Raw genomic sequence first — 15,399 nt, 5'->3', positions numbered from 1 at the left:
TCCGTCAAAAAACGGACGGGCCGCATGGAAAAACATATGCAACGGATCCGTTCTTTTCGCCGCATCCGTTGCATAGGTTTTTGAGCCGGATTGAGCTGGATTGAGCCGCACTGCAAAAACCGGATGTGTGAAAGCAGCCTTAGATGGCCGGTAATGATCAAAACAGATTTACCTGCAGATAAACACTACAGCTTGACTAGAGCCATTTCTTTTTTGGTGACAGGTTGTCTTTAAAGACAACCTGTCAGTTCCCTTATGTGTTCTAATCTACAAGAAGTGTGATGTGTGGTCTAGTAACCCCTTACTACCCATCCCTGTGTTGTAATAGTGTGTAATATGAATGTATAAAAATGTTTTATTACTTATGTGTTCCCTATGTAAATGATCAGAGGGTCTAGTTCCCTGGGCGTCGCATCGCCCTGTTGGTGTTTGCATGTTTTCCGTGGTATCACACCCCTGTGGGCGTTATACCATGGATTTACATGAGCGGCGTCACCATCAGCGTCTTCAGATCCTGTGTGTGCGCACTTTATCATTCTTGCAGCCTTGTTATCCGGGTGCTTGTGTGACGCCCTGGGCAAGCTAGGGGTCACAGGTCATCACACCACCACACCCTACATCCCAGTCAGGAACACCAAAGCTACTAAAATCCTTGTTGCCTTCCTCCAGAGGCTGATGTTCACACCAGGGGGTGGGCCAGGTGGTTGGCTCCGCCCACCGAGGAGTTCTCAGCTCTGGAGGCGGGAAGAACGTGGAGTTGAAGTCTAGCTGAGGGCTAGAGTGGAGTGAGCTCAGGGAAGAGCTAGAGTGAGGAGTGAAGTGAAAGTGAAGTGGTAGTGGAGCAAAGAAGAAAAGGAGTAAAAGTGAGCGTAGAAAGCCCTGAAGTTGGTCCGGCTAAGTGCAGGACAGTGTCAGCAAGGTCAGCAACAGCGGGGATTGTCTGGAGGGGGACTGCTCGGAGGTTGCTGGAAGGACCGCGGACGGGTAGTGGCCCGGCGGTCTGGAGCAGTATACGAAGGACAGTCAGCACCAGGGCAGGGGCCTCTCGGACCCCGGCAAGGCTAGGAGCCGCCATAATTTGCCAAATCCGTCAGTGAAGGGGACGTCTGTCTCCAAGCAACCAAGTCCCGACTGAAGGCAAAAGTCCAACCATTAAGGAGGAACACCGCCACCGCCAGGGCACCAGTTCCTCGGGGCCAGCGTCTGCGGGCAAAGCAGGGCTCCTCCGGCCCATATCCAAGCCGGGGAGCGGGTTACCGGTGGGAACCCATCGCTACCAACACAGAAACACTAGGTGCAGGTCAAAGGGACATCACCGTTACCTACTGGGATAGCAAGTGCAGCCGTCCGTGGGAACCGTCTTTCCAGCCGTGTGGTTTACCGAAAAACTGTGTCCACGTCTCAGGCTGAGTGAGTACCACAGTGCCGCAAGGCACCGCGCTGCCCCCGCGTCCCTGCGCCCACCAAGCCCTGCATCTCCCATCTCATCACTGGGCCCCGGGATCACCAACCCCTACCCACGGAGGGGCAACACAACAACTGGCTGCTCCATACCACCCTTCCCGGGATCCCCATACAGAGCAGCGGTGGTGCCAATAAATCACCACAACCGTGGGTGGCGTCACGGACAATAAACCATCCCCACACCCAACAACCCCCTTTCACTCACGGGCGAGGAGCGCCGCTAGAGTCCCCGGGATCCGGCTCATCGCTCGAGCCACCGAGCAGCAGCAGGCCGCAGCCGGACCAGAGCAGCAGTGGGAGAGCGCGGCGTCCCCTCCTCCGCCCGCGACACTTGCTTCTCGGCTTCAGACGCGCACTGCGCATGCTCAGAAGACTCCTGCGGTTCTGGTCTTGCACAAAGCGCAGCAAGTAGACAGCCGAGACAGCGCATGACCGGAACCGCAGGAGTCTTCTGAGCATGCGCAGTGCGCGTTTGAAGCTAAGAAGCAAGCACCCAGATAAGGCTGCGGGAATGGCAAGCGCGCATGCGCGTGATCTCAAGAAGCGAGGGGGACGTCGCTCATGTAAATCCACGGTATCACGCCCACAGGAGTGTGATACCACGGAAAACATGCAGGGCGATGTGACAACCCGGGGCTAGAGCCCCTGCTCATTTACTGTACATTGTATAAAAATGTTACGTGTATCCTTTCATATTCCACACTATTACAACACAGGGATGGGTAGGAAAGGGTAACTAGGCCACACATCACACTGCTTGTAGGTGAGAACGCATATGGGACCTGACAGGTTCCCTTTAAAAGGTGTATGGCGTCTTTTAAGTGAATATTTTTAATACTTAAAACTATATACTAATATATAACTATCTAGATAGCTTTTATTTTATGCGTTACACATGATTCTCTTGGTGCCTGCTGAAAAGTGATCTGCCTACAATAGGAAGTATCGGTATAATATTAGACATTCCATCCAGTGTTAAAAGTGGAAGATTTCAAGTTATTTTAAAATAAAAGGAAATGAAGAATTAAACCCCCCAAACGTTTAAACTTAAAAACTAGATTAGACAAGGAGTCGTTTTCTGATGATAAATTCCAGTTAGGGGTAATGAGATGACGTTGCTGAGGTTTTATCAGATTACTCTTCTCTTGTAATTCTTGAGGCGAACATATAAAACTATATGCATATAAAAGACTGTGTACACAGCTCCTCTGCCAATCCCGGGTTTCTATGGAGGTACTAGGTGCGATTAGAGGCTGTATTGCTCTATAAACACTTATTAACCCCCATTAATTGCAGCTACCATAAAGTGTTTGCTTACAACTTGGCAGCATTCCAACAACATAAGAAAAAAAATAAAATCAACTAAAAATATAAGCCCAGTTTTTATTTCTACATAGTCATGGCCAAAAGTGTTGGCAGCCTTCAAATTGTTCCAGAAAATTAAGTATTTTTTCTTACTATTACTCGTTTTCTACACACATTTATTATCTTTGTGTGTATTGGAACAAAAATAATGGACAAAATTTCACTCAAAACCCCAAAAATAAGCCAGACAAAATTGTTCTAAAATTGTGATGCTTGTTCAAACTCACCTGTGGCACATATCAGGTGTGGGCAATATGAAAGTCACACCTGGAACCAGATAAAAAGGGGAGAAGTTGACTCAATCTTTGCATTATGTGATGGGTGTGCCATAGAGAACAGAAAGAGAAGAAAACTGAGGACTTCACAAGCAAAACAGTTGAAAAATATCAACAATATCAAGGTTACAAGTCCATCTCCAGAGATCTTGATGTTCCTTTGTCCATGGTACACAACATAATCAAGGAGTTTACAGCCCATGGCACTGTAGCTTATCTCCCTGGACATGGACGGCAGAGAAAAATTGATGAAGGTTTCAATGCAGGATAGTCTGGATGGTGGATAAGCAGCCCCAAACAAATTCCAGTATTATACATTAACTTTAAAAAAAGGTTGTCCAGGTCTGTCCATTGGTTGTGTTTTAGAACGGATGAGTGAATTTGGCTTAATTGCAATGTGAGAAATGGCAGATGACGCTTGTTCTGGGTGGAGGCAGAATTTTTTTTTTCTAACCCTTAACAACCCCCTTCTAATGATATGTGGTCCCAAAAGAATGAAATGATTGTTACAAAAAAGATACAATTTTTTTTTCTAGTTTTCAACATAATCAAATCCATTAGGTCCCGCATTTTACACATATTTTAAAGGAATTTTTAAAGGTATTCTAGGGAAAGAAAAAAAATAAATTAACCGTTCCTCATACTATTATGTGAGCCCTCTCCCCACAGAAAAAAAAATAACATTGTGCTGAGAAGTAATTCAAGACTAACTGCTTAGTATTTATTTTTTACGTAAATCAATACTACACTTTAAAATAAGAAGCTTTGTAAAATACTTTTCTCTCCTCCTGGACTGATCATTGAGTCTCGAATCCGGCGGTAAAATCTGTCTTCAGTAATAGACTTTCCCCATTATTGAGATAGGAGATGACCGTTGGTGCTTATAAAGTTCTATGAAGATCTAGAACTTTCACCTCAGGAGAACGTGCAGCAGAATGTGTCTCTAGCTCCTCCACCTTCATAGAATTTTAAAAACACCAACTGTCATCTCCTGTCTCAGAACTGTCTTTACTGAAAGGATTTTGAAGATGGGAATCTCAATATGTAGTAGATGTAATAATACTAATATTAACAAAAAAAAAACTCCCATTGGAAATGTAGTATAGTTATCCTGAATAGCCATGTCTGTTACCTCATGTGCAGGGCATTGCAGACCCTTAGGTATCCAAGGATACAAACACAGAGTGACAATTAGGGCTCGGTTCTACTTATGATTAACATGGATGAGTGCAATCTGAGAAAACATCGGATTGCCCTCACACCAGTGTTAATCAGGCAGCGTCCATCTGCCATAAAGGCCTGAGAAAAGAATTGCAGCATGCTGCATTTGGTAGTGAGCCTTGGCTCACACACACCCATAGAAGTCTACGAGTGCGTGTGAAACATCACACTGCATACGGATGTCATCCGAGTGCAGGGTGATATACACAGACACAGGTCGGGAGAAGAGGGAGAAAGTGTTCCCTCCCTCTTCTCCACAGCTGCGATCCGATTGCAAGATCGGATCACAGTCGCATGACCCTCGGCTCACACTCACAGCAGAGCCTGTGCCGAGGGTCATTAACATATTGCTTCCGACATTCTTGCAAGGGAAGCAAAGCACAAGTAGAACCGAGGCTCGGGATCATAACCATGGATATCATAGATCCTACTATGCCCTGCACATGAGGTAAGAGACATGGCTAATCAGGAGAACTATACTACATTTCTAATTGGAGGTATTAGAAATTTCGCTATTAAACTAAAAGACTCCCCTTCTGCAGCTCCTGGGCTGCATTCTATAAAGGTTCTTCTTGCTACTGGCCCCCTTTTCAGACCTAAATAAACACTTTAAAATATTACCTTTTGCTATGGTAATGAGGTTTGCTGGCACCAGGGGCGGGCTGTATTTCGTCCGTTATCCCCCCTCCTGCCGCTGTTCGCCGTCCCCCAGTGTTCATTTACACAGATGAGGCTGCCGTCCTCATGTTCCTAGGTGCTCCTGAAGTCTCGCGCATGCGCAGTGGCACTATCGCGGGACTGAGCACCGTTTCCAAATCGCGAGCGCCGGTGAGGTTATTGCGCAGGCACGAGATTATGGACGGGTACTTGAATGACACTGCTGATGACATTCACATTCATCACCAGTGTCATCCAAGTACCCGCCCATAATCTCGCGCCTGTGCAATAATATTACCGGCGCTCGCGATTTGAAAACAGTGCTCAGTCCCGCGATAGTGCCACTGCGCATGCGTGAGACTCCCAGATCACTGCGGAAGATGAGGGCGGCGGCCTCATCTATGTAAATGAACACTGGGGGACGGTGAACAGCGGCTGGAGGGGGGATAACGGACGAAATACAGCTCACCCACCGGGCCAGCAAACCTCATTACCATAGCAAAAGGTAATATTTTATAAAGTGTTTATTTAGGTCTGAAAGGGGGCCGGTAGCAAGATGAACCTTTATAGAATGTAGCCCAGGAGCTACAGAAGGGGATTCTTTTAGTTTAATAGCGAAATTTCAGGTGACAGGTTCCCTTTAAGAGTGAAGGATCAGTCCAGGAGGAGAAAAGAAGCAGATTTCTCCGATAAAAATAAGCAACTTTGTAATATATCTTATGTGTACTATTGATTTATGAAATAAAATTAAATGACTGCTACTTTTAGTTTGCCAAGCTTGGTAAACGTTGCACCATATTTTATATAAAACAAAAGAAAAAAAAAAAAAGACTAAATTTTGTATTTAAAAAAAAAACTCCTTTCACAGTTACAACAAATGTTAAAAAACAAATATAAAAAGGACGATTAAAAAAGATGGTGAGCATAGGCCAATAATATGACTCGCAAACAAAATTGTTCCGGTTTTGCCATAATGATTATGAGCTTCAATAGGGCCGACTAGTGGGACTAATCGTAGCAAAGCCTCGGCTCAGGACAGTAACCGGCAAAGAAAGGAATATGTACAATTCAACCTAAACTGACATTTTACTTTTGTGTCCTGTGTGTAATTATGAAGCAGAACAGGCTGCGAGCCAGCGGATAATGATAAAAAAAAAAAAAAAAAAAATAGAAAATTTTCTTTGAAGATTAAGAGCCTGGTTTTCTTTCAGGATATTTGAAAAATTCTTCTATATAATCTGAGCACATAACAAATAACACGAGGATAGGATTGTGATTAAAATACTAAGCCAATTACGCTTTGCAACAAATTGCTCAGAGGGCGTTTTTCACAGCAAATTACAGTTAATTTGTCTTAAATATTGACTTCTAGCTTATAATATTCATCTAAAAATATAAAGGATGACCCCAAAATAAAATCAGTCCTGTGACTGCAGCCATGACTTGGGGACCAGTCTATCTTTTATGGACTTCTGTCTTGGAGCAGGAACTGGTCTTGATGAAGCCTCCTCAGGATCTGCCACAATCAGTTCATTGCCCTCGGAGGACATGGGCTTCCTCAGGGGAGCGATCGGCCTCTGGAACTGTTGCATGATGGAAGACAATTTAGCATCAAGAGACTTGCGAGAAAAGCTTGATCGTGACCAGATGTTCTCCTTTTCTGTAGGGTCTTGGACTTTAAGATCAGCGCTATAGGGAGTTTTGTCGGGAGGGGGAGGAGGAGCTCTCCTCTTCTTTCCTTTGCCTTCGAGGTTCGATTTTGGAGAGAGGGTGTTCTTTTCAACATGAAGCTGATGATTTCCATCAAATAAAGCGGACCATGGAGGTTGAACAGAGTTTTCCTGACCAATGAGGAACTGCCCATCTGTCTCTTCTATTTTCCTGTGCAGAATATCTGTTAAACCTTCAAACTTCCCAGGAGAACCAATGCCTAAAAAATAATAAATAAACTGATGTTTGGAAACGTGAAGATTAAGATGACCTAACAAAGTATTGGCAATGCAGAAAAAGAATTTCAAGTGGCACTCGCTTTTCTAAACATACGTCCGCTACTCTCTCAAACATTAAAATCTATGCCGGAGAGTACAGGGCCATCAGACGACAGCCGTTTCGCCACAAAAATGAGCTTCCACTGGTCCCAGAGGTGAGGACCTGTGGAAGCTGATTTGTGTGGCGAAACGTCTGTCGTTTCATCCCCCCTGCATGGATTTTAATGCTTGAGAAATAAAGTACTTTCATTTAGAATGGTGAGTGCCACTTGAATTTCTTTTTCTGCATAGAAGGTATCTGGACTTTGTTCATAAGTGTTGCACCACTATTGTCAAGTTCATTTAAGAAAAGGCTCTGGTTAAATCACCGATCTAAGGTGTGCAGGTAGTGCCGAACCTGTTTATGAGACTAAAAATATTGGTACATCCAAGACTTTTTTTCTTTAAATATCTTATTGTCTTTCTTTACCCTATGAATTTCCATTTATGTATTTTAAAAAGAATCTTAGTAAAGGGTAACAGCACTTTCTAGTAACTTATCAGAATAAGCGGTCTTGTGCCTTCAAGAGGAATAATAGCATTTCTGGGCATTATATGGTTTGTGTCCTGAATGTTCACCAGTTTTCATCTCTTAGGAATCTAGCTCTCGATTTACAATAGATTAATCTGATAGGAGACTAGAAATTATGATGTTCCTATACACATCACAACATTTAGGGATGGATTACTTATTTTCATTTCTTTGCACATAGAGAGAAACATCAGCAGCATGGAGAAAATTATAGAGCAGGACTGAGCAGTACAGATGTAACTTCAGATCCGGGATGAAGTAAAAGACTTGCTAGAAAGCTCAGTATGATCTTCCTATGTCTCCCTCTGTCTGTTTTCTTAATCCACTCATTACTTCTCATTCTCTCTTCATAAAGTATAATTGACTAACTCAGCACCAGTAAGCTGGCAGCCCAACAAGGTGGGGTTGAGCTGTTTTTTGTTTTTTTTCCTTAAAGCCCCCGTTACATTTAACAACTTACCAGTGATCCCGAAAACGATGCAACCTGATAAGGATCGCTGGTAAGTCGCTGGGAGGTCGCTGGTGAGAGGTCACACAGTCAGACATAACCAACGACGCAGTAACAATGAGCGACCTATATAACGATGAGCGACCTGTATAGGAGGTTGTTGGTAGGCGTCAAACACAGCGATGTGTCCTGCCCAGCAGGACATCGCCTTTGAAGAAAATGGTCCGGACCATTTGGCAACGACTAGAGATCTCACAGCAGGGGCCTGATCGCTGGTAGGTGTCACACACAACGAGATTGCTGGCGAGATCGCTACTGCGTCACAGAAACCGTGACGCAGCAACAATCTCGTTAGCGATCTCGTTGTGTGTGACGGGGCCTTAAGAGTGCATGATAAGTTCAGTAGACAGAGATGAGGGGAAAAGGTGGCTCATATGTGGAGAAAGAAGCAGAATTCTCTGAGAAGATATATCACAAAGGTTTTTATATTTGAAAATAATGATTGTAGGTAATCTACATTTATAAAATGATGGCGCCCCCTGACGAAGGTACGTCCGAAACACGTGTAGGGTCGGCTGGCTGTCCACACACTACTTTGCAGATGGCTTCAGGTATTTCCATTTTGTATTTGATACTCTGATTTGGATTTTTGTTACAATGGAATTTACCTCTAGTGACTTGTTGGGTGGTCTGTATGGGCAAGTGCTCACTGACACTTATCACCATTATTCTTCTTGTTATGCACTTTATTATTGACCTTGATAGCAATATTTTGCCTGCTATAATCCTGGTCTATTTTATGTGCCTTTATACAATACATTGTCTATGGTGATTTTCTCTGTTTGCAGTTGCCCATATATACCTCCCTCTATTTTGCCATCTAGTGGCCATCTATATACATTGCACTCCTTGCACTTCTATTGAAAGTATTATATACCATTGATATCCAGTAGTGTGTGTCAGCTTGCTTTTCATATCATTTTAACCTTTCTCATATGTGTTTATATATTTGCTAATAAAGAGATATTACTTTATGAATTGTGGTTGTTGGCTATTCTTTTGAATCGGTTGCTATATATATATATATATCTCTATCTATCTATCTATCTATCTATCTATCTATCTATATATATATATATATATATATATATATATAGCCTTCCTATTTAATTTTGTGGAGTTTATATATTCATTGGTGATAGTTTTGTGTACACACCATTGTGCTCCCATTGGTATTAATTGGTGTAACTTATAAAATGATGACCTATTGGAAAAATTGTTCAAGCCACATCACGTTGATGGCCTATCACAAGGATAGTATAGTAATAAGAGAATGGTGAGGGTCTGACATCCTGCACCCCCATAGGTCATAGTATGGAGCTGTACTCTGCAGCTATGTTCCATGTGTTTAAATACAGCCATTGTCAACAAAGGATGATCTAAAAGGGGTGGTGGGTACTGGACTGCCACCGATCTCATAGGATAGGTCTTACAGATGGTGTGTATAACTGTTACTTTAAAGGTAACCCATATAATTTAAACAATTTAGATGTACCATTAAAGGCCCCCATACACATTAGATTTTTGGCACCGATTTCCGCATGATGAGTTGACCATATAATGTGTATGGGGGCCTCCAGCTGTCTCCTTAGATTACGTCGGGAGGCAAAGATTGGGCAGTTGGAATTTAATTGCTTCTTTTATTGTGCGGGAAGATAAACTGTTGCCAAAACTCTCTTATAGGCCACGTTCCTGTATATGGGGAAGTTGGGAGAGATGGTGGTCAGCCGAATACTAGCTGTAGCCTGACGCATGGCTCTCATGCATGGATCGTTTTAGTCATAATGAACGAAAATGTCAATAATACAACAACTGGTACTAAACTAAGGAAAAATATATCAGGTTTACGTATAGATGGCGCTTTCGTGTATAGTATATACAAAATAAGGAAAAATAAAATGGTAGTCATGAAACCTGAAATCTGGAGCGATAATTTCCACTTTTTGTAAGGCCTGTGACCAAGTGAACATTTCTATATTAGGCCAATTCTTAGAAGTACTTTGCACACTACGACATCGCAAGCCGATTGGTGCGATGCCGAGTGCGATAGTCCCCTCCCCCGTCGCAGCTGCGATATCTTGTGATAGCTGGCGTAGCGAACATTATTGCTACGGCAGCTTCACATGCACTCACCTGCCCTGCGACGTCGCTCTGGCCAGCAAGCCGCCTCCTTCCTAAGGGGGCGGGTCGTGCGGCGTCACGCGGCAGGCGGCCAATAGAAGCGGAGGGGCGTAGATGAGCGGGACGTAAACATCCCGCCCACCTTCTTCCTTCCTCATTGCAGGCGGGAGGCAGGTAAGGAGATGTTCCTCGCTTCTGAGGCTTCACACACAGCGATGTGTGCAGCCGCAGGAACGAGCAACAACATCGTAACATCGGCCCTTCCGAAATTATGGAAATGGCCGACGCTAGACCGATGATACGATTAACGAGCGCAAAAGCGTCGAAATCGTATCAAAAACGATTTACACATTCCGATGTCAACAGCGACGCCGGATGTGCGTCACTTTCGATTTGACCCCACCGACATCGCAGCTGCGATGTCGTAGTGTGCAAAGTACCCCTTAGAGTCCATAATGGTGGGACCAGTCAGTCTCCAAAAGTGCTTGTGTTTTGGGCAAAGATTATACTGGGAGATTACGCTATAGTGTGATCTGTAGTCTGTCAAAGCATAACTAATAAATATTTACTTCAGGGATACAAAAGTGCTAATATTTAATCAAAAAAATGAATGGATTATTTCCTTCTCCAAGATTCTATCCTTATATGTAATAGGTGTCATAATAAAATTAGCAAATATCTCCAATTAGAAATGTAGTGTAGTTCGATAGCTGATAAGCTATCTCTCTTACCTCATGTGCAGGGCATTGCAGCTTAGGTATCCATTGTTTCCACCACAAGCAACTAACTGTCACTATATGAGTGGATGTAACCATGGATACCTAAGCTGTAATGCCCTGCACATGAGGTAAGTGATATAGCTAATCAGTAGAACTATATTAAATTTCTAATTGGAAGTATATGCTAATATTATTATTATACCTATCTATTGGGATAGGATCTTTGAGATAGGGATACCCCTTTAAAACGCTAATTTAAATACCTCTACCCATCCTTAGACAGTACATTAGGTAGATTATGGCATATTTTTCATTACACATATAGAAGAGAAAGAAAAATTACAAATAAAAAGTGCAGAAAAAATTCCAGCGTTCTGTTTATGCATTTTATCTTTCACATCTACAAATGACACTTACTGATATCATGGTACACGGACGTCGCCTCTTTTGTTAGAAACAATGGTGGTTTCCGTGGTGACATAATCTCCATTTTCATGAGTTCTTCTGCACAATGCTTCCACTGACCTGAGAGGGAAGGATCGTTAGCCGGCAGCAGACAGCAATTTTCATATACACGTGAAATACAGAGTTTCCTTTGATGTAGGTTTCTGATTTCCTTCATTAAACTTATCAAGCAACAGAATTTCATTATATTTATGGAAGAAAGATAAAAGTAAACAGCCATCAAGACTTGTGTTCTACAGTGTAATACATCTATGGCGATATGTAGAGCGTAAAATCAAAGGTTTCATGTGGAGTTGAGCAAAAGGATCTGCAGGAACCTAGTCTAGTGGCCACATTGGTAGCCCTTACGGATCGAGCAGGACGCTTAAGGACCCTCCTCCTACCTGCATCGCCAGTAACCTTGTAAGACCCTGTTGACATTGTTTGGAGGTACCAATTGTTTCTTTAGTTTTAGGAGTAGAAACAAATATTTCATCCACAAAAGTCAAGGAAAGTGCAGTATGCCGCCCTTTTTTTTCCTTTTTTCCATTGTCTTATATTTTTTCTTTGCGCCCAAAAAAGCACTAGAGCTTATTTTTGGAGGAGATTTTATTCTTGGAGAAACACGGTTGGTGGTAAGTTTACCCCCCCCCTCTCCCAGGAGACTCTATTTACCAGACCCCGGATGGCTGAGTGATTCCAAAGTCCTCCCTGTGATCTCCAGTAGCTGCTGCCATCAAGTATGCTACACGCTGCCTCCTGCTGCTGGACGTACACACACATACTCATAACACAGACACTCATACACACGCACACACACACACATACACACACACACACACCATCCAACCATCCAACCATCCGTACAGAGTGCGTCCGTTAGGTTATACCTGTCAGGAGCCCGTACATTCTAGCATCTACCCCGGCCGCAGGGATGAGAGGAAGTCACGTGTTCCAGGTCCTTGCGCTCGCCCGCACGGCTTCTCAGGATCGGTATCACTGGATGTGGTGAGTGTGTGTGAGCAATCTCAAGGGTGATTGTGTGTGTGATGTGATGTGTACAGGGGTGCGTTCGCTACAGGTCCTACCGCTCGGCGTCTGTGAGTGTGATCGCAGGGTGCTTGCTTTCTATAATGAAGTGTCCTGCAGTATCCAACTTTTTTAGCTGCACGGACGCTTCATTTTTGAACTGCGACTAGGGCTTATTTTCGGGGGAAGGCTTATATTTAAGTCTTGCTCTGAAAATGCTTAAAATCCCTGCTAGGGCTTATTTTTGGGGGAGGTCTTATTTTAGGAAAAACACGGTACTATTGTTTTCACCTTATTTGCATTTTTTTTTGCTCTGAATATGGACATAGCTGCTCATATTGATTTGTTTATAAGCAGGTCAGTCAGTCTTCACAGCCACCATCCAATGTTGCTCAACTCTCCTCCAAATTTATGAAAAGACTTCTTGCAGCAGAGAAATATTGTCTAAATCAATTTGAGTGATGACCAAGCACTGCCAAGCTCGGGTGTTTGGTACTCTTAAAGAGCAAGTGGATGCCCAGATGGGCGCAACTCGAGTTCCAAGTATAATGGAAGTCAATGGGGAATGCAAGCATTTTTTTTTGGGAAGATAGTCTGGAAAAATGCTCAGTACATGAGTCGTGCCCATTGGAGAGCCGACTGTTCGTTACGAGTGTTGGAGGAGCAGATGGGGGCCTTTGTAGTCACAGCAGAGGCTTCTTGGCCACAGCACAGCCTGATGTTCACACCTTGTGCACCAGTTACCTCACCATTAAAAGTCCGTTTTTGTGCTGACAAAATGACATGGACACTTCCAATATTCTTTTTGTCACTGGAACTTTACTTAGTAGTATCAAAAATAGGTCTTTAGCAAGCTCTAGGCGGGCACAAACTTGTTCCCCAAAGGGGTTTCCAATAGCAACCGGTATTACATACACTTTGCCGGCTGACCGCTTCCCTGGTCCTTGGACCTCCTTTAATGCCTCCAAGCCCCTCATCATCTCTTCTAACGTCATATTACGCTTGTAGCTTCAAAAAGTCCTTTTGTCACACCCACAGGGATTTGGATTTAGCAATTGCTAGTGAAAGTGCCTATTACGACAGCACTCCTCTGCTCTGACGTTCGGTACCTGCCCTCTTTTAGGGCCACAACGACCTTCAGAAGGGATTCTTCAGGTATCATTCCAGGGAAGCGGACACCACCCAGACCGCACAGACTCAACTCACTCCTAGGGACGCAGTTGCAACCAGTTCTCTCCACACCAAGGCCCTGCGTGTCCGATGTCTGAACCAGACGGTCTAACCAAATTAGGTTAACGAGGCTCCTTGCCTCCTACGTCTCCTGCAGACACAGCTGCGTTTTTTTTTTGCTACTTTTGTGGTGAATGAAACTAACTTTATTTAAGCATGTGAACGATGGTACAGATGTCGGGCCGTGGGGCTTTGCACTCCTGCGCCAGAGAGAGTCAGTGTGTGTGTAGGTCTTTGGGTGAAGTGTGTGACACTTACTATTTTCTTCAGGTTAGTTGTCCATCACCCCACATCCGGTTCCCATTGTAGACTCAGTAGACAAATACGTGACACCAGAGTTCTCTTTTTAACCAAAACCTAAACAGTTAATGCTTTCCACCGCTATGACAGACATGGCCTTACTTCTTACGGTTCTGTAGTTGTATTGGGGTACTCTCATTTGATCTAATCTCGCCATCTTAGAACTAGTCCACAAGCTGCCAGGTACATGTGTTCCCGCACACTTTTTCTCATTGCTGTCCGCTTCTGGGCCCTGATGGCTGGACAGTTGTGAAATTTCCCTGAGCCTGCTGGGGTGAGCTGTAGGCTCCGGACCTTTAAGAGATTATCCCTTACTGGCTCCTAACACTGTGCCACATCTTTACTCCTCGAACCCTTCTGCAGAACTCCCTTCTCACCAGGCCAGTCTCTCTAACCAACCCACTTGCCATCTGTCACTCCTCCCCAATCTTACATAACATCTAATCCTCTGCTGGTCCTGCCTGACCGCTAGGTGGCGCTGGCCGCTACACGGTCCACGGTCTGTTAGATCGGGGAACAACACACACTTCACTAGCAGCAGTGGTCATTTTTAGCACACACAGTAACAGCATACTGGGTACCTAAAACACATTTTCATAACACAAACAAATAGCATGAGAGAGTAATGGGAGGAGGGGGCACAATCACCTCCTACACATGTACTATAGACAAACAACACACCAAAAATGCAACAAGAAAGAGCAACAAAGAAAGGAATAAAATCTGCTGTTTGGAAGCAGCTTTTTTTTTTTACTGCCAAGAAAGCAGGTTTGGATGCAGAAAAAAAAAAAAAAAAGCACCTTGTGAACATACCCTGAAGGTAAGGTAAAAAAAAAAAAAAAAAAAAAAAAGTTATGGCTTTTGACAATTTAAAAACAAAAAAATATAAAACATAAACAAAGCAAAAATTTGTTGAGTCCTTAAGAGGCAATTATGTGAGAGATGTTACAAGCAAAAGACTCAGGAGCATTGCGGAAATACACATCACCCTGCACCACTCTCAGCCCTGGTACATATGTCGTCTCATTATCCCTGTGCAGATTACGAGACCCGAAGTGTGAAATCATTATCGGATTGTGAACTCCTATTTGTATGATCCGATCTGTGAGCCGCCGTCATTATGTGTCCAGAACTTTTTGAACAGCTGTTCCAACCCGACTCGTACGGTGCCGTCAGCGGTCGATAACAGGGCAACAACTCGGCTCATTAACACCGCGCCATTGTTTTCCTAACCTGAACTATTGTTAAACTGCTCGGCCGGAATTCCGGGAATACATCAATAGTTTTGTTTTCTTTAGGTAACGGAGCCGCCTGGTGTCTTCTGTTTTACATTTGGATGGAGGGCTTGTGGAAAAATACATAAAATGTGCTTAAAGGGTACAATTAACCTTGGCTATAGCTGCACGGCTGGACGAGGCTCCGTATGAGCCCCCTGCATTCAGTGTAAGGCTAATTATCATTATGTAGCGGCACACACGGACAGAATGCTAATCGCATGAACAAGATG

General features: G+C 43.8%; 1 protein-coding gene across 1 annotated transcript in view; it reads right to left on the bottom strand.

Moving 5' to 3' along the window:
* Window positions 1-5,930: 5,930 nt before the first annotated feature.
* The window catches only part of RTKN2 (rhotekin 2), a 115,676-nt gene continuing 106,207 nt past the window's right edge, over window positions 5,931-15,399 (bottom strand). The window contains exons 11-12 of the mRNA XM_075352340.1: window positions 11,307-11,414; window positions 5,931-6,912 (exon numbers count right to left, since the gene is read on the bottom strand). Of these exons, the coding sequence (XP_075208455.1) occupies window positions 6,401-6,912; window positions 11,307-11,414 (620 nt within the window). The 3' untranslated portion in view covers window positions 5,931-6,400. The remainder of the gene's footprint in view (window positions 6,913-11,306; window positions 11,415-15,399) is intronic.

The sequence above is a fragment of the Anomaloglossus baeobatrachus genome, chromosome 5 (genome assembly GCF_048569485.1).
Source record: "Anomaloglossus baeobatrachus isolate aAnoBae1 chromosome 5, aAnoBae1.hap1, whole genome shotgun sequence".
NCBI classification, from domain to species: Eukaryota; Metazoa; Chordata; class Amphibia; order Anura; family Aromobatidae; genus Anomaloglossus; species Anomaloglossus baeobatrachus.
The sequence above is the reverse complement of the archived record's forward strand: the minus strand, read 5'-3'. Positions and strand labels throughout refer to the sequence as shown.